General features: G+C 42.7%; 1 protein-coding gene across 5 annotated transcripts in view; it reads right to left on the minus strand.

Moving 5' to 3' along the window:
* Nucleotides 1-4705: 4705 nt before the first annotated feature.
* SNCAIP (synuclein alpha interacting protein) overlaps nucleotides 4706-18346 on the minus strand; it is a 156224-nt gene continuing 142583 nt past the window's right edge. For 3 of the 5 annotated variants that reach the window (XM_059175749.1, XM_059175748.1, XM_059175750.1), the window contains exons 10-12: nucleotides 17085-18153; nucleotides 15721-15791; nucleotides 4706-5258 (exon numbers count right to left, since the gene is read on the minus strand). In XM_059175749.1, coding sequence (XP_059031732.1) covers nucleotides 5174-5258; nucleotides 15721-15791; nucleotides 17085-18153 — 1225 coding nt within the window. In that variant the 3' untranslated portion in view covers nucleotides 4706-5173. Of the gene's footprint in view, nucleotides 5259-15720; nucleotides 15817-17084; nucleotides 18154-18346 lie in introns of all 5 variants that reach the window. The other 2 variants (XM_059175751.1, XM_059175752.1) reach the window with 2 other exon arrangements.

Consider the following 18346-nt stretch of genomic DNA (forward strand, 5'->3'; position numbering starts at 1 on the left):
TTGGGAACAAAGAGAGAAAGCCTGTTGACTGATAAGACAACCAGCACGGCCGGGCACGAGTCATAGAAATGAAATCCTTCCTCCCTTGGTCCTCATGAGCTGAAGGACGGCATGAAACAGACGCCATAGAAAGAAAACAAATACAGTTATAAAATATTCATGCAACTAGGGGCGCAGCATCGTAACAGAGAGCTCTGCTTTCCAGATTTCTCCTGTTGAACTCAGACTCTCCACATTTCATCAAGAGCAATATGCATTCATTACCCCAGATTTATGCTTGCCTTTCTGCCCCTTGGGACAGAGCTGTGCACGTGGTAGTCATTCGCAGTGTATGTGTTCGTGTGTGTCTGTGTGTGTGTTGTGTAAACAAAGGAGCGTCTTTGGCGTACAATATAGCACTGCACTGTGTCCTCACGTCATAAAATCATGAAGTCGTGTGTCCTGGTGGCATATATGGGAAGCCCCGCAGTGGTGGTTGAGGAGTGGTTTTGGGATGGGTTTCAGTCTTTGCTTGGCTGTGCTTTTGTCTTCCTTATGCCCCTGCCAGATGGGTAGCTTTCCGATGATTTGATTTCATACATCCAGACTTTAGAGAACTTTGAAAACAATGGAAAAGCGCCCCCCAGTATGGTTTAAAAAGTGCAATGGCCCAATCCTTTCTTGAAAAATTGTGATTTCTTCTACCCCTCTCATCCAGAAAAGAAGCCTCAGTTTCTATAATTATATGATTTTGAACTTTCTGCATATGAAATTCTAGTATGGAGTAGGATTTCCATATATACACATTAAACTTATGGATACTGCTTAGTGAAACAGAAGAATATGACGCTGCCAGTGGTATTTCCTGAAAACACCTAATACCCTCTTTATATTTAGACCTAGGTGCAGGGGCTCATCATTCTTCCCCTTTCTTTGAGGAAGGGTTTTTTTCTGTCAAACTGTCTTCTCAAACATTATTCTGATAGACAGTTCACAGCCTCACAAAATTAGAAATAGGGCCCACGGTGAATGTCACATGATTCTGAGTTTCTGATATGCTCCCAGCTGATGCCCATACTAATGTTCTCTGGCCACACCTTCATGATTGGAATTGTGGGGAAAGTTTTTACAAATACTTCTCTCTGGGTTCTACCCAGAGAGTTAGATTTATTATAGGTTTGGTGTGGGCATCAGGTTTTTAATTTTTTTTTTAGCAGGGAGGGAAGGCAAAGGAAGAGGGAAAATCCCAATCAGACTCTGCACTGAACACAGAGCCCAATGTGGGGCTTGACCCCGTGACCAGGAGATCACGCCTGAGCTGAAATTGAGAGTCAGATGCTTAACTGACAGAGCCATCCAGATGTCCCTGGACATCAGTTTTTTTAAAAGCTACCCCAGATGATTCTAATGTATAGCAATATTTGAGAACCATAAGCTCTGAACCAATTACTTTTCCCCATGTGTCCATGTGTCCCTTACATATCCTTGTGCGCCCCCACCATGGTTAATACCAACTTCTGGGGGGTTTTATTCCAAGACAGTGCCTAGCATGAGGCCCCATTCTTGGTATGGGCTCAATCAGAGTCTGATGACCACATCAGCATATAGAAAGATGCCGTTCTATTCACATGCTGTGGCAAGAAGGAAGAGAGAATTTACTTTTCATTGTAAATATGGGTTCAGCACACTTCATACTCACTGCAGTTCCTTTGCCAGGCTTCTTCCAAGGAAAGCCCATAAAAGGGGTTTTCCAGATCTTGGGAACCTAGGCAGACAAAGGGGGAAAATGGAGAGCAGAGATGTCAGCAGAGGAAAGAGAGGAAGGGAAGGAAGGACAGAGAGAAAAAGAGGAGGAGGGAGAAGCGATGGAAGAAGAATGGGGAAGAAAGAAGAAGAAACTAAGATGGATATAAGGGTAGCAGAAGTTGAAAAACACTAACAAAAATTGCTGGTAGATACTTACTAATCACCATCTCTGAGAGACATCAGAGGTTCTTGTGGAGCTCAAAGAATGTAGGATCTCATTAGTAGACAGGAATCAGGCACTCAAAAAGTTACACTGAACTATGCAATGGAGAATAAAGGGAAATAAAACTGGAGATAACATGGGACTTATAGAGAGACCCATCAACAAATGAGAGTTCCAAGGCAATAGATAGCATGAACTCCATTTTCATGTGGGGAAATGGTATTAACTCCGTTGCTATGGATTCCTTATTCTTACTTGGCTTTATTAGCTTAACTCAGATTATGTACATAGGTGGCTCCTGGAGAGATAACATTTAACCCATTCCATTATCAGGGGGTCTTTCGGGGTATTATTTAAATATTTTGTAGTTATTTCCTTAAGCCTATACCATCCAGTATGTTGCCTGCAAATATTCTGAGAAAAAAATTAATTTCAGTATTTACTTGAAGATAGATACCTTTGAGAGTCCTCATCCTACTCCTAACCCCACGATGCCCATCTAGAAGTTTCTTCTTAGAGTTGAGGTCATGGTACTAATGTTTTATGAGACTACGGAATGGGCATTCAATCCATTCAAAGTGGTGAAGGTTTGGTATCTTGTTATCTTTTCTAAGAAACGTTCTTAATTTGATGGGTTGAACTTCGGCAACATGAGTCCCTTTAGTGACATAAAAGCAGCCAGTCTTTAAAAGACGCTGACAGATGCTGAGAGAGTTTTTTACAGTGGGGCTGAGTTTCCAGCTCTGCTGCATGTAATTAGGCAGGCAGATAGAGCTTCACTCATTTTACTAGCCCAGTGGGAGGGAGAGGGGGCGGGGGGCCCCAAAGTTCCGCTAACTTCAAGGAAACACTCTCTCTTTCTTTAACATGTGTGTCTCCATTTCTGTGAAGAAATAAGTCTGTGTTTCATTTTATAAATTCTGCACACAACTGAGCTTGTGGTAAGGAACACATCATTTCTATTTATTTCAAGCAAGCGTAATTTATCCATTTCATAAAGAACTTGGATGGTAAAGATGGTATACATGTGTGATTTAAGGATCAGCATTTTTAGTGTGCTAACAACATCAATAAACACAGAATGCATTATGTCGGCAGTTTGGCTCATCTGAATCTACTTGATTTTCCTATTTTGCCTTTTTTTTAAATTTAATCTTTGGTCTTCAGGGTTTAATACTCTGGTGTCTGAAGTGCTTGTGTCCATAAACAATTGAATTGCCAGTTTTCTTGGTCAAGGTAGCATCTCTTGTTTTCAAACTCTTGGTTTTCTCTGCTACATTGAATTGGGAACTCTGTGTCTGGCTCATAAAAATCTCTACAGAATGTTCCCCCCTTCAACTTTTAAGTTTAAAAACCCAGTCTGTCTAAGAACAAAGCTGGGGCTTCTGGGGAACAGAAAGAGAATTCTCTGGGTCCCTTTCCCTTGCAAGCCCCATTCTAGAATGAAATCCAAAACTTGGCTCATGTGTACCAAGCAGAAATCACGAGAATCTCCACATGTGCTGGCCATATATTCTATATTAGAATTGCAAACCTAGGACCCCACAATAAAATGTGAAGAAGTAGAGAGGATCCCTGAGGCCAAGGGGCCAAGATCAGAATAGGGACTCTCATTTGAGGAAAAAAACCACATGAGCAACTCAGAGCTATGAAGGACACTAGGCTATAATGACAAGAACTCAGAGGACCCAAGCAATGACAGAACTATTTGGTTGAATTCCTAGACATGTTGCTCTGTAGGTCGGAAGGAACTCACCTCCTAGATGTGCATGCAGGCCAGTCTTGCCCTTTTCCAGGTTGATTGAGGATGCAGTGTTTCTTCCCCAAGACCCATCCAGAAGTAGAGCCAACACAACTCAGGATCCCTGTGTACTAGTCCAGTGGGAATAATGAGCAAAGCTGGGCCAGAGCCAAGTCTGCTGTTTACAAGTTGTATTACTTTGGACGTAGGACTGAAAGCTTTCTGAACTTTAATTTGCTAAGCTATAAATTGGTTGTAGGAATATAACTATGTAAGTGTGACTGGTACCTAAAAGGTCCTTCTTCTATACCTCATTGCATCTTGTCAAGCCCAAGTTTGTCAGGCCAGGTTTGTTACCCATATATCTAAGATTACCTCCTAACTTAGTACCTTGGCCTCTTGTGTCAACCAAGATACAGAATGGCCCATATCTGATGGCTGGAACACTGCTTGTAACTGTGAATAACATATAGGGCTCCCTCCTACTGGGAAGCACACACTCAACTTCCAGACTAAAATTTGACAGGCCTCTTATGGGCCATGCCAACACTTTGAAAATAAAACTCTTGAAGTTGCAGCAGAAATATATTTTTACATGATAGGACGAAACCATCTGGAACTTACTGCTTACATGGACTGAAAGAGCTGTATCAACAATAGGGTTGTTATAAACTCAGGCTCCACACTGTCTCCTAAAGGGATTAGACAGGTCTCATAATGTGTTCTAGACAGAAAAAGTGACCCAAGCAGGGGCTGAATCCTTAGCTGTCATTAGTATTTTCCCATGTCAACGCTGGGATTTGAGAAGACAGAAGGAATTGACTTACTTTATATACTTGTCTGATCCTTTAGTACTTAATGAAAACTAGAATGTTTTATTTCACCCCTATGGGAAAATAGCTAAAACAGGCAGTTTGTTCCTGAAATAAAATATCAGCAATCAAAATACTCTCAAGGTCCCTTAGAAAGCAGAACATCACAGGCTTATTACAAAATAGGTGCCCCAAGCTTCTAGGTGCTGTTAACATTGTTTTATTTCCTTTATACAAAAAGTAGAAATGACAGAAAAAAAAAAAAAAAAAACCACCCTTGACAGAAAACAATACCACTGACCTGGTCTCACTGAGGAGCTGAGCCCAAACTGCCCATTTTACTAGGAAAGTTCAGTCAACATTAGCAAACACTCATGCAACTGATGAAAGACAAGATGGGGCCAGTGGCTTGGTGGACGTACCAATCCAATCTTAAAAAACATACATTGGCCCAATCATGCTTTTAAATGGCATCTCTTGAGAAACAAGTTATATATACAAATATCACCCCAAAATGTGCATTATATAGTCTACCACTATAAATTTAAGGCATCCTGATATTGTTCTTCTGCTGGTGAGGCATTTTTCTCATGATTCTATTTCCACAGTGGATAGTCCAGAAATTTCCAATAGTGTCCAAAGGGCAGCAATGAGAGAGAAGAAAAAAACGATTTACAAGAAGAGTTCTTTTGACTCTGGCTCAGCATTGTGCTTTATGCTGTAGGATTTCTTCATTTTTCTATTGATGTCATTATGCCTAAGCAGAAGAAAAACCATAAAGGCCAGAATTAGATAAAACTATGGTCAAGTTACAAGACAACACCACTAAAACAACTTACCAAAAATGGAAATTATCCTCATACAAACCACACTGAAGAACACTTTATTCTACTAGGCAAATTATTCTTTTCATATAAACCACTCTTTAAACAATAAAAAACTACAGTCATGTAATAACACACACTTGGCAAACACTTTTTAATTTGTTTCTGGAAGTTATTTCTCAATCATCCTGACTGGAATCCAGGCAAGATTCTAGTCAAGTGAATTTTATAAAATTCATGTCAAAGTCACGTCAAATCAAATAGTAAGTATAGTAATACTGGTTGAGTGGAAATGAGATGTTTATATTTTATTGACATGGATTCATTGGTGACATCTTTAATGTCCAATAAGCTTGAGTCCTAATTATTCAAAGAAGATGCTTATTTGGTGGTGTGATTACGGCTGGAAGACAATGAGTAGGAAAGTCTAGGGAAAAAAGAAAAAAAGACCAGGAAAAAGTAATGCTGTTCTCCACCCCCACCCCACCCCACCCCCCATATTTGATACCTAGTAAGCCTATGGAAAGAAGTACAAGCTTAAGCCTTGAACAGTCATGCTTTGTAAGTGAATTTCCCTCTAGGTGGACACATTTGTTCACATTCTGGGTATAAAAATCTTCTGAGAGGAGTCACCTTCTGAAGGTGGGTGAGTCTACATATTAATAAATTCCTTCTTGTTGCTACATTAGACAAAAACAAAGTGTTTCCAGTAATGCTACTTGCTAACACGAGGACATATTTGGATGGGGAGCTTCAAGTGGAGTGTTATGGCCTCAAAATCATGCTTGCTTGCAAAGACTGTGTAGACTATTTTCAGTGTTCCAGGAAGTATTTGATCCTCATCAACACCTGAAAGTTCTAATTCTTACTTTATTTATTCCTCTGAATAGAAATTTATTAATTTTTTAAAAAGATTTTACTTTTAAGTAATCTCTACACCCAATGTGGGGCTCGAGCTTACAACCCTGAGATTAAGAGTTGCAAGCTTTACTGACCAAGCCAGCCAAGTGCCCTGAGTAGAACTTTAGAGATTGTCTATGGGCAATAAAGGGAAGAAAGGGAAAGAAAAACCTGATTGGTAAAAAGATGCTCTAAGGACTTCCAATTAAACATGGTGGATTAAACACACACATTCATCACCCCATTCTCACAAAACAACACTAAAAAAGGAAAGTAAAGAAATAAGAAAGGAATAAACCTAAACAAATAAGGGAAGTGAGAGGGGATGATAATACACAAAATACCAACACTATTTCAGAAACAGGAAGGTCGAAGGGCCTGTGGAGCTGATTCAGCTGAGCAGAAGATGCAGAAATCTAAGCCCATGGGCAGGGAACCCAGCAAACTGATCTATGCTGCAAGATGCAGAAACCAAAAGCACCATGTATTTCTGGAAGTGACAGTGGGTGCTGAATGGGTGCTAAAAATAGGAAGATTATTGGGAAAAAATTTTTTTAAAAGATTTTATTTATTTGACACAGAGAGAGATCACAAGTAGGCAGAGAGGCAGGCACAGAGAGAGAGGGAGAAGCAGGTTCCCCACTGAGCAGAGAGCCTGATGTGGGGCTCGATCCCAGGACCTGGAGATCATGACCTGAGCCAAAGGCAGAGGCTTAACCCACTGAGCCACCCAGGTACCCCAGATTATTGGAAAAATTTTTGGAAGTAGCAAGTCAGATCCCAGATTATCTCTCTGACCCAGTGTAGCTGGGTAACTGTCTCTTTCCCACTGTGAAAAAGACTGGAGGTTACAATTTGCAAGGTGCGAACCAGACAGAATTCAGCTAAAGGGGGAAGAACCCATGAGATTAAATGAAAGTTTCCCTAAGTGAGAATATGATTCTCAACCCATCTCCTATTAGTCTGACTCATGAATTTTTGGCACTCAGGCTATGGGCACTAGCAGGAGACTGGAGTTTCCTTAACTTGAGAAATGAACTGGCCAAGAGAACAGACTTACAAATACTAGTAGGGACTTTCCCAACAGAAGAGCCTAGTCCTCACCAGTTGATGTGAAGCAACACTGACCAGTCAACAAGCCTCACCCATTAAGTCAGAACCTCCACTCAGCTTTAGTGAATATAAATGAGTCAGAGATAATTAGATATTTGAGGAAAGTGCTACTATGAAAGAACCAAAATCAACAGAAACGGAAGTCAAAGTGACTAGAGATAACATACGGAGCCAATGAGAGCTTTAAAATCTTTAACAAGGAAAGAAACACTGGGAAAATGTCTGTAATTCATACCATAAAGGGTTAGTCTTTCTAATATGCAATATAGAAAGAGCTGCTATAAGTCAAAAGAAGAAGAAGGCCGAAATCTCAATAAAATGAAGGATTAAAAATAGTACCTTCATACAGTAAAATAATACCAATGTAAATACCTTTTACTGCAAATACTTACTGCAATACTTTTTACTGCAAAAAGGAGGAAAAGAAAAAAAACATATATATTTATATTTGTCTGTAAAATTCACATGTATAATGCTACAATAAGGAAACAAAGAGAAAACCAACAAGGTACTTTTAGAAATTAACACTATTATAGCAAAAATAAAAAATTAGAAGGTTGGAAGGTAGAGGTTAGTTCTTTCCTAAAAAATATAAAAAAGCAAAAGTTCTTTCCTAAAAGAACGACAAAAGACAAAAGTATGGATAAAGATAGAAAACTAGTTAGCAAATCTGAGGATCGATTCAGTGTGCCCAACATTACAATAGTATGATTTCCAGAAAGAGTGAACAGAGAAATTGCAATGGACAAAAATTTCAAAGAAATTGTACAAAAAAATTTCCCAGAACTGAAACATATAGGCTTCCAGACTGAAAAGGCCTGCTGCGTGCCCACATGTCAGGAATGTTAATGGCATCATGACAAAGCATCAATAAATCAAAATACTGGGGATAAAGAGAAAATCACAATAGCTTCCAAGGGATTTGCAATTTGAGAAGAATGGAACTTTGCAACAGGCACACTGGAAGCAAGAGGAAAATGAAATGTGTTAGAGATTCTGAGGAGAAGTGTTTCCTACCTAGAATTCTATACCCAGCCAAATACATCTAACCCAGTATGAGGGCAAATTGAAGATGTTTTCAGACAGGCAAGGTCTCAACAAATTTAGCACCCATTCACCTCCCAAAGAAGGGAAGATGTGTTTACTAAAACATGAGCATAAACCCAAAATGGTAAAAGATGGATTCAGGAAACAGGGCTCTACACAGGAGAGAAGCAGAAGCAATTCCCAGAATAATGTATTGGGGGGCGGGGAACACCAGGAAGACAGCTGTACAGCACTGCTAGATAACAGCAGTCCAGACTGGGGCAGGGGGACAGAGGTTGTCTCCACCAACAGACAAAATGAGAGACACCTAATCTGCCTGAATGTGCTAAAGGGAGGTTTCTGCCTCCCACAAAGTATTTAGAAAGGAATTATAAACTGAGAAGTCAAAATTATTTTCTGCCCCCCAAATGTAAGGTTATAATTATAATTAGAAAGAAAACACATTATGACATACTCCTGGGACCTACTGTGATTAATATTTATACAGCCATACTAATAAACAACACCAAATACTGACTTAACCCCAAAGAGAGATACAACTGTATTATTAATGGTGGGAAGAGGAAGGATGGGTGTGTGTGTGTGTGTGTTTGTGTGTGTTTGGGGGTAGGGGGCAGTGTTAGGTGCTAAAATAGAGCTAGATAAGTTTGGTTATTTGTGGAGAATATAGATTCTTTGAATCCTGGCTCCATAATTCATTATCATCATTACTATACAAGCTAGGGTAAGATCATAATCTCTCTGTGCCTTGGCTTCCAATATGCAAAATTTGATAATAATAGTACCTAACACACTAGGTCATTATGAAGGTTAAAACAGTTATGATGCGTGTGGTGCCTGGAATATTCTTTCGTACTTGTAATTGCTTTATAAGTGTGAGCTATCATTTTATTCTATAGAATTATAGTAGAATGAACAGAGAGAATATCTAAAGTTAAATATCTGAATGAGCACGTGACTTAACAAGGCAGAATACTAGAAAATACTTGTGAAAGAAAGCAAAGTGATTGATTCAGAGGAGTGGGATTACAGAACAGGGTAGATTGGGCAGAGGAGAGCAAATTTTTGTTAGAACGCTAGCATTACTGTCTGTCTTTCTCTGTCTTTCTCTCTCTCTATATATGAATGTGTGTGTGTGTGTATATATATGTATATATATATGAACCTATAGCAGCTCAACAAAAATGTAAATGAAAAATCAATAAAAGCTAAAAAGAAGCGTTAGTTTGTAATTTAAGGATGATCTCATCATTTAGACACTACCAGAGTATTTCTACTTTAATATGAGGGGTGTCATGATCAAGAACATTAAAAAAGAACACTTTCTGCAGGACACAACCCAGCATGATAAGAGCCGAGTGTGTATTTGAGACATTTATTTGAATAATATCAGGATAATTCAGGCCTCCCCGAATCCTTCAATTTCCCCCCTAGTCCTGAATTACCAGTATTCAAAGGAACAGAATTGTTTGGGTAATTCTGGCATGAATTATTCAGATAATTAGCTGTTCCTTGATTTCATTTTTGGATATGAAATCACATTCTCAGTGACCAAAATTGGGAAGAAGAAAAGGCTTAAATTTAAATAACAGTTTTGCAAGTAATCTAACTTGCTGATTCATCTAGGCACGGATTCCACATTTCCAAAACCCATCGTGACTAGATAGCAATTTACTTAGAGGATTAGTCTAAAAGGGTCTGCGGGCATGCATTACTCTTCCACTGATACCCAAAACAGGGAGACTTTGTTACTTTTGTGATCTCCTTCAGAACTACACTGAGAGCAAATCTCTAAATCCCATCTACTAAAAAATGGGATTCCAGCTAAAGAAGAAACAACTTGCCCTCCAAGTACCCACACGAAAAACTCACTGTAGGCAGGTGGGCCTATAATCGAAGGGCCTAGATATTAGATGGAGGACACCATCTTTCCTTGGGATGACAGGCTCAGTCCTTTTTATTTTGTTTCTGCTTTTACCTCTTCTTTCTTTTCTCTCTCTACTCTTTCTCACCAAATATTTATGAAGTCTCTAGCATGGGCCAGGCACCAAGCTGGACACTGGGGTTACAAATGGGGGTTATGGGGAGGCTGTCAAGGGTCCCCACCCTCATGAAGCTCCTATGCATTTCCTGGAGTTTACTGTGTTTTAGCTGTATAGTCTTTTAATTCTTCCTGGGTTCTGATCTCTTTTAGGAAGGCAGCATGTCTCATACTGGCACAATGAAATGCCGGGCTTAGAGGGAAAGACAGTGGTGCCGTTGAGTGCACTGGCAAACCAGGGATGTGGCATTTGGGAAGGTAATGCATCCGCTCGAGTCTCAGCGTGGGAAGGAAAATCCCACATGACTGTGGTTGGAGCAGGGATGCTTGGTGAAGGTACTGGAAGTTGTCTGGGTAAAGTCTCTAGCTGGTACTTTAAACCTCAAATGAATTGCTGCTTCTTGGAAACTCCAGCCTTCCTCTGAGCTTATAGACAGGACCTTCTCTTTTAATGTTCGGAGAAACCCCCGTGGTAACAGAGATGGTGTCTATAGGACACTAACAGGACGGTTTCCTCTGTGACATTTCATGGTTCACCCCAGGACCGTGGAGCGGAGGGAGGAAAAGAAGATGGAGGTGGGAGAAGGGAGTCATTTGTTCTTCAATTCTGTGATTGCATTCAAACCAGGATTCACATGCTGAAAGAACGCGTTTCTGGGGGGATGGTTTTGGTTTTGAAGGAAGGTCTTCTCTCTGGACCCTCCTACTTGTTCCTGGCTGTTGCACATGTTCATTTCCTGCCTTCCAAGGGCAGTGCTTGAAGACTGAACCTGGGATCTCAATTGCAATAGCTTTTATCTGTGTCTCAGCTCCTCATATTTGGAGACTAAACTGTAATTGTCTTTCTGTGGCAGAACATGCTTTCTCCTTTTCCCGGTGGATATACGGCATGTATGAAGAAAAACTCCATTTGTGAATCAGGTTCTGGTCAACGTTGGGAACTCTAGTGGCTGTTATTAAGGGCTTGCGAAGTTGTGCTGAGACACTGGGAGGGTCTGATCATTTTAACTATTCCCCACAACATGAGTATTTCCCTCCACACACAAGATTCTGCTGTGCAACAGCCAAGGGTAATGCAAAACCATGGCCCATGCAAAGGAGAACCTGCTCTTGGGGAAATGTTCAAGACTGGGTTTTCCTCTCTCCTCTAAGTCATAGGGACAAAGCTCTAGTACAAAATATGGGTTTTTTTCCTGTGAAACTAGTATGAACCCTAAAGAGGCAGAGGTGAGCGTGGGAGGGATAAGAGTTGTACAGGGAACACACCGAAGCTGGGGACACATGGGGAGGAAAGGAGGGGAAGGAGACCAAGTGGGTTCTAGGGGGTTCGGGAGTAGAGGAAGTCACCTCAGGGAACTGATATCAGTTCCTGCTGATGGGCTGGCTCTAGGCCCCAGAGCTAGTATTTTAAAAATGAATATCCACTTCAGATCATGGCTTAGAAGTCGAAATTATAATTTTTGAGCAATAATGCCATTGTCTGTAATCACTAAATTCCCTTTTTGTATTAGCCCTTGAACCAACTTTTCTAAACTGTTACATTGAGAAGACTCTGTCTGCTCCTGGGGAGGTTTCTCTAGAACTAAGTCCTGGAAGTATCACACAGCCGTGACCAAGAAATAAGAGACGCATCCTTTCAAGAATTCTTAAAAAAGCATATGGATTAAAAATAGATACTTTAAGCTAAAAAAATTAAAGACAAGATTAGAATGTGGTTATTTTCTTATATCCAGAGAAATGACGGCAAGGATGCCTTTGTTCAGCAAGATCAGGGGCTAGTATTTTTGGTGCCAACTGGATTTTCCCATCATGAGTCTGGAAATGCTCATCAGTGGGGCTGAGGGCACTCACTGTACTTGGGAGACAGCTCTCAGCCAGGGCCTCACCTCTACTTTTCCAATGATTTCCCCATCTTTGTTCACTTTTTTTTGTTCAGCATGGTATCCTGACAGTAAGGACATAATGTGTGTTGTGTGCAAGCACTTGCATCTGTGTGTGTGTTGGAGTGGGTGGCACCCTCAACTCTGACCTCTTACTGGGCCTCACAGATGACCACTGCCACACCTCACATCACATCAGGCCAAATATATGACTCTTGTTGAGGGGTTATTGAACAACCTTGACATCTACGCAAAATATCGGATACTGTAGCTCTTGGCTCTGGATGGATCATTTCCCAGGTGGCTGATTCCTTGGCAGTAAAACCCACACTCATAGTGTTTATCACTTCCTGTCTTCTGAAGCAGTCTGCGCTGGTGTTGGCAGGAGGACAAGGGTTTCAGGCCACAGTGGCACTGTGGTCACGGAGGGCGTGGCTAGGGGTCGCCAGGAGGCTGATGTCCTCTGTCTCTTGGTAGCTGGATGCAAAGTTCATGCCACATGTCCCAGGTCTCACTTAGACTTAAACTCTGGGAAATGAATGTCTTATTGGCGTTTTAAGACACTAATTGCAAACATCCCCTTGGGGTTGTGATAATTCAAAACCAACTCATCCTTGATAGGAAAAAGTAAAGATAAATCTGTTTGTTATAAACAAAGTCATCATCGTCTGTGGAAACACTCTGGGAAAGCTGTCCAGAGTAATGGAGTTGGATCTAATTTTAAAGGGCATTGAAAAGAAATTTAGATTCTGGGCTATCAAGCTGTGACCAATGTAGGAAAATAAATAGCAAACAGAACCCCCACCCAGAGGTGATGTTCTTTCAAATGTGTTTATTGCTCCTATCTTTCCCTTACCAGGAAAAAATAAACATTACTTAGGAACTAAAATGTGACTCTAGTGTATGCCTGCAACTAGGTGCTAGGGCCCCACTCTTTCTCCTGTGCTCATAGGGATAGGGCTATTTGATGGCATTAATTTTTGGAACCAACTCCAACCCAACGACTGCCATTGGTTTCCACAGTTACATAAGCCTGGAGAATCTCCATTACCCAAGAGGAGATGTTTAGCCTTCAAGCAAATTCTCGGGCCAGGATTTGAAGGCATCACTGAGGGAGGAACACGTGGGTTCCTTTCTACAATGTAACTTTCTGTGGGACGTTCCTTCAGTGGGTCCCGTGGACAATATGAAGCAAGTGCTACAGTCAGTTAGGTGTTTTTCATGCCCACGATCTCATGCTAGTGTTAATTTCTCAGAGGAATCTTCATTTCCACTATAGCTATCCACCCTTATTTTGTCTAAAGAGTGACCTTGGCCCCATTCTCTCTGCCTCTGTGTCATTTATGGGGGAATCCGAGAAGCCTCCCCTCTCCAGGGTGAGCCAACAAGGGACTTTTCTCTTTCTGTGGAACACACGAGAACCATGATAAATTAGAGGTTAATTTATAAAGGAGGGAGGGGAAGGGGTCAGGATGCTTATTTAAATACACTGAATATTTTTATTTTCGGATTTCTGCTTATCACTGAACTCAAATTCTGTTAATATGAAAATCCAGTGACTCTGAGGCTCAAAACTGAGCCGTTAGAAGTATTGTTCCCTAAACTGAGTAGGAAAGGTTTAACCTAGAGTTAGATAGCTCTGTAGCCCCAAAGCCTCACTTGGTGCTCTGACTTTTGTAATTCTATTTCAGAAGGTCATTCAGCTTTGTTCCATGGCTTATAAAAAGACAGGATGAAATATTTCTGGCAGGACAGTCTACCGTGATATTAACTGTCTTGTTTCTAGGTATTGTAGGAACCTTCGAGAGATGAGAGATGTTCTCCTTCTCCCTCCCCCAAGAGTTTGTCAAGTCTTTGTGCTGCCTTTCCTGAGGGTATTGCTGGTGATTTCTGTTTAAGGACAAGAACAGAATCTTCCAGGTACCAGAAGACACACCTGACCTCACCTAGGACTAAGAAGGGCATGGCGGTGGGGAGGTGGGTTGAGAGAAACAGAAGGTGCCTAATACCAATGTCTGGGAAGGGAATGGACATTTTTTTTTTTCCCCTTTCTATTTCCTTCCTACCCCAAGCCCTGGGTTCACAAAACTGGTTGAGATTCCCTGCCCCAGGGTGGCCGGAAGCAGCCCAAACTCTGGCACTGTGTGAGCCTGACCCAAGCTGAATATTGGTGAACAGTAAATACCTAAGCTCCAAGATGCTTCCTTCAATGTACTGAATTAATGAGTCCCCTAGGGGCACTCCCAGAAATGCCAGAGATTTACTTCTCCTTTGGGCTGACCAGAGACCTGGAGCAGATTAAACTTGATTTAAAGGGTCAAAAACAACAACAACAAAAAGAGTGACATTTCTTGTGCCTTAGTATTCTGAACTAAAATTTATAAATTTATACTTACAATACACACACTCCGATTTGGGTGTGTTTGTCATTCTATAGAAACATGCACATTCATAAAAACACTGCAGAGGATTTTGGAAGGGTGCTGCAAGGCGTGCCGGGTTTTTCTTTTAACTTAATCATATCAAAGCAAGATTGAATGATTTAAAAGTGGCAACCTCCCTTAACATGAATTTGGGGGTTTCTTCTGACAGAAGCCAGTCACCCCATGCACCAAGTGCAGGAAGTCGCCCTCCACGACTCTCCTTTCACTGCTCTCTTTTCCTGCTTTGTTTGGGAGTGGGAGTTGTGCACATTCCGCGGGAGGTGGGGGGGGGGGAGGGAGGAACGAAAGTCCGGATGCAGAAGGACTTTGCCCAGTGAAGCGCCCAAGCCCCCGGGGACCTGTGAAGATGAATCTTTTCTGTACACAGTCCATGCATTTTGAAGCGTGAATATTTTGTTTGGAAAAGCCCCGTGGTTTGTCTGGTGGGCACACCCAGACGGGCTGACGGCAGGGCACCGGGGTTCTGAGCGTTAAGCGAGAGCAGTTTCAGAATGGCAGGGCCTTGCTTCTCCCAAGCACAGTGATGAAAGGAGCTTTCAGTCTAGCATCAGCAATGAAATAAAACCTCAGCCCTCCTTCACAGCTCCGATTCTGATCAGAGATCGACTCCGTCCACCCGTGACAGGAAATTTAATTTCTATACTTACTGGGTACTTGAATCCATTAAAACAAAGACTGAAAGCCAAAGTCAACCGGGAGACTCAGCATGTTTGTAAGGTGAGTAGCTTCCTCTGCCCTCTGCGGCTGGAATGAAACCCCGCCACAATCGGGCCCTTGGTCCCTTTCTAAAGCCCCATTATAAGACTGGCTGCTTCTGTTGAGGGTTTGTGTTGTGGGGGAAGGGGTCATTTTCTTTGTCGGTATCAGTTCCTGCTAAGGGTGCTCAGGGACCGTGGTTTCAAAGGTCACGCTGCTGGAAGCCAAGGCATGGCCCCAGTGCGCGACGGACCCGCGAGCTAGCACCACGTACCGTGCGCGGTTATGCTGAGGCTCTTCGGTCAGCGTGTTAGAAGAAAGGGTGATGCAGCTGCCGTACATCTCCTGGAGAGGTGCAATTAAACATCATCTGAAACATGCAACAGAGCTCGGCACATGCATGTGTCCCAAACAACAGGAGGCATGCAGGAGGCAGATTAGTGGACAGAAGCTTTGTTCACACGTTCAGGAGCACAGGGAGCTGCTGAGGTCATCCGTTCCCTCCCGGTGACAGAACCCATTAAGTGACTTGGGAAAGTCTAATGTGAGCAAGGTAAGGCTGGCCAAGTGAAACCCAAAGGGGCTAGGGATTGGAGCACGTGGGGCAGCGGGTGGGGGGACTTTTCTAGATGAAATGCATACAACACGGAAGTCCCTTACGACAAAGAATTCACGTTGGAATTCAATGTGTAGTTAAAATGGGCGTTCAATTAATGAGAGTGATATTAACAGAAACTCGATTTCAGAATTGCAAAAAGAATCTGGACAGGTCTTAAACCTCAGCGTCAGGAGGTTTCTCCTTATGGCTCATAATCAATTATCCACGTTGGAACTCTCTAGATTGGGGGGATATTTGGGGTCCTTCCATTCCTTAGAGGTTCACCTTCTGGGATGCCATACCATTTTTGGGGGGATGGCACCGCATGCACAGAGCACAGAGCAACATTTATCGCTGATAAAAATGTTCCTAGCTCTTCACTGATTTTTAAAGTGCATGCCTTTCTAGGAAATACAATTACAAAACGTAGTTCATGGCACACTCGGCCATGCCTCAGGTACTGAGTGCTTTAGATGGCTCCGGCATTATCCTGATCAACGCTCAGGGGGGGTTGTGTCATAAAATGCCAATGCAGAGGGTCCCTGCGGGTGTATTCATGTTAAAGGTCATCCCAGAGTTGAGCAGTTAAGTCTTTAGAAATAGAGTATCTCTTTACATGCTCTTCCACTGGGTTTGACTAGCGAGTCAGATAAGCAGAGCAAACGCTTCCCGAGGAAGACCAAGTGCCAAGGAAGGGCCTGATTTCACACCACCTGGTGGTCTGATCATGTAGAAATGCCTCCCAGGTTAGGACTCCTAACACTCAGGGGTCACACTATTTTGGGCAACTGGAGGATCAGCATATCATGTCCTGTGGTGTATTTGATCTTTCTCTCTTAGAGCATTTTCTAAAGGAAGAGCCAAGGGCCTAGACTCTAATATGCCATATCTCATTAGAAAACACATGGATGCGGCGTTCCGTGCATCTCTTGGGAATTTTTCTGGGGATTCCCTCATGGTGGCAAGGGTCACCCATCTTAGCGTGAGGAACAGCATAGTGAATTCAAAGGCAAAAAAGAGAGTCTCCAAATAGAACTCACCGCCTTATTCTTTCCTTTGCTAGCAGAGTTCACGGGATTTCCCTTGGCATCTGTTGTCTTCCTGCCAAGTGAGGTTAAGGGCAGTGTGGACGTCTTCAGCTGGTTGGCTGCCTGGTAGTTATTATTATTGTTTTGGTTGCCGCTGAGTGTCTCCATGATAGACCGGAAGGTTCCAAAAGGCCTTTTCAGTTGGTCCCCCGATTCACTACTCATGGAGGCCCTCTGGAGGGTCCTGCCTTTATCTCTCTCCTTTTCTCCATTTAGCTCAAGGCTACTTTGTTCCATCTGTACCACAGGCTCCTCAAAGGTAACTCTGAGTTTCAAGTTCTGGGAGGTCCGGCGCTTGGAAGATGGAGACTTGAGGGCACTCTTGGGGCTCATAGCCATTTTCTGGGCAACAGTGCTGTCAGGGCTAGGCTGAGTGGGGTCTCCAGATGGCTGGCTTGGGGGAGTGGTCCCTGAGCCGGGACATTGGGATTCCAAGTCAGGTTCGCTGCTCTCTGAGGTGGGGGATGGGCTATGGCCATCCAGAGATTTGGAGGCCTTGATGCCAAAAGGAAACCTACGTCCTGATGTCAAGGTGTGTTTCTTTATCATCAGGTGTAAGCTTTCTGCGCTGTCCACACTCTCCATACCTCCCACGATGGGCTGCGGCCGGGGCCTGTCCGCCTTCCTTACAGGTGTGCTCTTGGGGTCCTCAGAGGTATTGGAATCGGTGTCGGACTCACTCAGGGACCGCTGCATCAGCTGCCTCAGCCGAGCTAACTTCAGTTCCCTCTTCTCCACAGGGATCTTCTTGGAGTTTCTAGAGGAAGCCTGGGAATCTTGGAATTCCAAGGACAGCTTTTCCTGGGTGCAGACGCTCTCTGAGATATCCTTTCCCAGTAACTGGCGTAGGATTTTGTCAGAATCTTCGTCTTTTGCTTTGACCCTGGCCCGGCTGGATGCTGACAGGCTTCCGAGGACCTGAATCCCCTCTTGGACTCCAGGTTTGCTTTTGGCTACAGACTCATCATCTGCATCTGGAGATTTCCACTGGGACCTTCTGGAAGCCGGGGAGGATGGTGAACTGAAAGATGATGAAGAACATATGAGGGGATTTCCTCTCACTGATTTCCTTCACTGCCATGAATGACTTACAACAAATCAATAGGACTGGAATAAGGATAATCCCTTAAGGTCCACACAAACCAATCTCCAGAGTGGCAACTACGACCAGAGTATAGTAGTGCCTCATACCTAATGCCATGATGATATATTTA

The sequence above is a fragment of the Mustela lutreola genome, chromosome 5 (genome assembly GCF_030435805.1).
Source record: "Mustela lutreola isolate mMusLut2 chromosome 5, mMusLut2.pri, whole genome shotgun sequence".
NCBI classification, from domain to species: domain Eukaryota; kingdom Metazoa; phylum Chordata; class Mammalia; order Carnivora; family Mustelidae; genus Mustela; species Mustela lutreola.